Genomic DNA, 2,500 nt, shown 5'->3' on the forward strand with positions numbered 1-2,500 from the left:
CATAATTCTTGGATAAATGCCATAAATTTACCAGGTTAAAAAACCCCCAAAACAAATCACATTTTATTCACACCTGTCAACGCGCACAGTTTGATGTAGATGACCATTTGTTGACGAGGTTCTTTCCGCAACGTCTTTTGGTCCTGGGACATCTTTCTCATTGATCTTAGAGTGAGACAGAAAAAGCCGCAGTTTACCACGACAGCCGCGATTATTGGTGCTGCGGCGGCCAATAAAACACTGAGTTCATTTGAAATATAGCAAACTCCTTCCCCGTATCCAATCGCCGTTAAGCTTGATTTGTCGACGTCACAGGTTATGTGATTCTTGTTTTCGTTCGAATTGGTTGATTTACCAGCGGTTTTGGATTTGGTTTGCTTCTCTATTGCTTCTGATCGAACTGTTGAGCTGTCTTTCTCATCATTCTCACCATTGTTCTTAGAAATAGAATTAACAGTATGATTACATATAATCACGATAGCTATGATTAAAGCAGGAATTATCACAGAAACAGCCAGATATTTCAGAAAACAACGATTTGTCCTGGTGTTCTGCCCATGAGAGTGGTCAAATATTCTGGTAAATATTCTGTACATCTGGTATGTGCAAATGACCATCCAACTAACGGAAGATAACAAGAAGAAATGATTGGCCACTCCAACAATCTGACACGTGACTGTCCGGGTATCAAAAAGTGGCGTGACCAGACACATGATCATAGTCAGAAACATATTTGCTACTAATGCCATTGTGTTTTTACCTGGTAGCGTCCTTAACGACGGAAATAATATGTAGGTTAAAAGAGTGATGAAAAGACAAACGCAGGACACAGCAAGACAGATAATAGACGTCAGCTCTAACCCCTTTCCTAACTTAAATTCATTGACTTTATCATCATTTTTCCTTTCCTCAATCACACTTTCCCAGTATTTCATAATCGGGTCGGCACAGACTATGGTTGTACTCTCTGACCTAGATGACTTAATATAGAAATCCGCCATGGTTAAATACAAATCGCCCTTTAACCCAGTCCCGTTGTATCGAAGAATTGGTTTCTTAATATTCACGTAACTGCTATTATCCGGATCTTCGTCTAATATGAAATAGTTCTCAAAATTCTTGTCAAGAGAGAAATATGGACATGTTAAAGTGTTGTTGACTTCGGCGTACTGTCTCCGTTGACGCATATCCTCGGCGAGATTTAGGCCTTTACCATTTGCGTCACATTCAGAAATATAGAGTCTGAAGACATTGTTTGCTTCAATCTCTAAAAAGTCGATATAATCTTTCTCCATTGGTGGGTTGATTTTAGATAATAAAGAAAGGTTTAAAGTGTTTCCCGAACTACGTTGGGTGACATCAATATTCCATGTTGTGTTCAAAAGCGATGTCAACTCAGGAGCAACGTCTGATATTGATTTCTTAGTGGTTAATAGAAATTTAGCCGATAAAAGTATCGTCACTTCTGTTGAATTTTTGATGTCTTGATCAGGATAGCATTGAGGTGGGTAAAGAACAGTTATGAATTGATTCACGTCAGTTCCCCAAGCAGTTAAAACGGGGTCCGTCTTTTTGAACAGTTCGTTTTTAATGCTTGTTGATATCTGAAAAAAATAAGTAATTAATCAAAACATTAATTTAAATCATTTCAAGAATTTGAAAACTATCAAATCTTTGCATCAATTAAATACAACATCCTTTCTACTGATTTATACCTCACATTAAAAATATCAATGAAAAGAGAAACAAAATGTGAACTAAGCAAAACTTTAAAATATCTCTCCTCTCTTTATATCTCTCTCTCTCTCTCTCTCTCTCTCTCTCTCTCTCTCTCTCTCTCTCTCTCTCTCTTGAAAATTCTCGAATAGGGATCTAGTCTTCCATTTCCTTATTACCGGTCAGACGTGCTACCTTTGCACAACATGGTTATCCGATAGATAGGAGGGCGTTTGATCGGTAATAAGGTCTGAGGTTTGATCCCCAGTCGAAGCAGGCTGGATTCTTGAGATGGTGTTTTCTGTATTTCACGTTTCTTTCTGCTTTGTCTGGTATTGTATCAAACACACCTTTTCAGAAGTTTATCTTACACCAGTGCTTGCTGCCTAATTTGTCACTTTTAGAGTCGAAACTTACGAAAACATTATGTGACTGGATGTGTGACAATTATATTAAAAACTGGCTTCGTTGTCGTGATCCTGGGTTGAGCACTTTACACACACCGACCCTCTGAACTCAGTTTTGAATGGGTTCCTGTTTGTAGGCTGTCACGAATAGTGTAAGAATGCCAATACAAAAAAGAATATGGTTTGTAATTTGTTCTTAGCCCTCTCGGTATATCTTCCTTTGCAGCCTTCAAAATGTTTTGTGTCCACTGATTGATGACATAGTTTGGGGGTTTGTATTGAATTTCTAGGTCGTTTGTAATATCATTAGTCCTTATGGCATAAAGGCCCCATTGGCCTTCTTGTAATTCCACCTCGGTCGCTGAAGTTGGAATTTC

General features: G+C 38.3%; 1 protein-coding gene across 3 annotated transcripts in view; it reads right to left on the reverse strand.

The window, feature by feature from the left end:
- The window catches only part of LOC144964746 (uncharacterized), a 29,287-nt gene that overhangs the window by 4,812 nt on the left and 21,975 nt on the right, over nt 1-2,500 (reverse strand). For all 3 annotated transcript variants that reach the window (XM_078899319.1, XM_078899320.1, XM_078899321.1), the window contains exon 6: nt 74-1,604. In XM_078899319.1, the coding sequence (XP_078755445.1) occupies nt 74-1,604 (1,531 nt within the window). The remainder of the gene's footprint in view (nt 1-73; nt 1,605-2,500) is intronic.

The sequence above is a fragment of the Berghia stephanieae genome, chromosome 2, assembly GCF_034508935.2.
Source record: "Berghia stephanieae isolate SIO BIC M18660-M18661 chromosome 2, UCSD_Bste_1.3, whole genome shotgun sequence".
In the NCBI taxonomy this organism is placed as follows: Eukaryota; Metazoa; Mollusca; class Gastropoda; order Nudibranchia; family Aeolidiidae; genus Berghia; species Berghia stephanieae.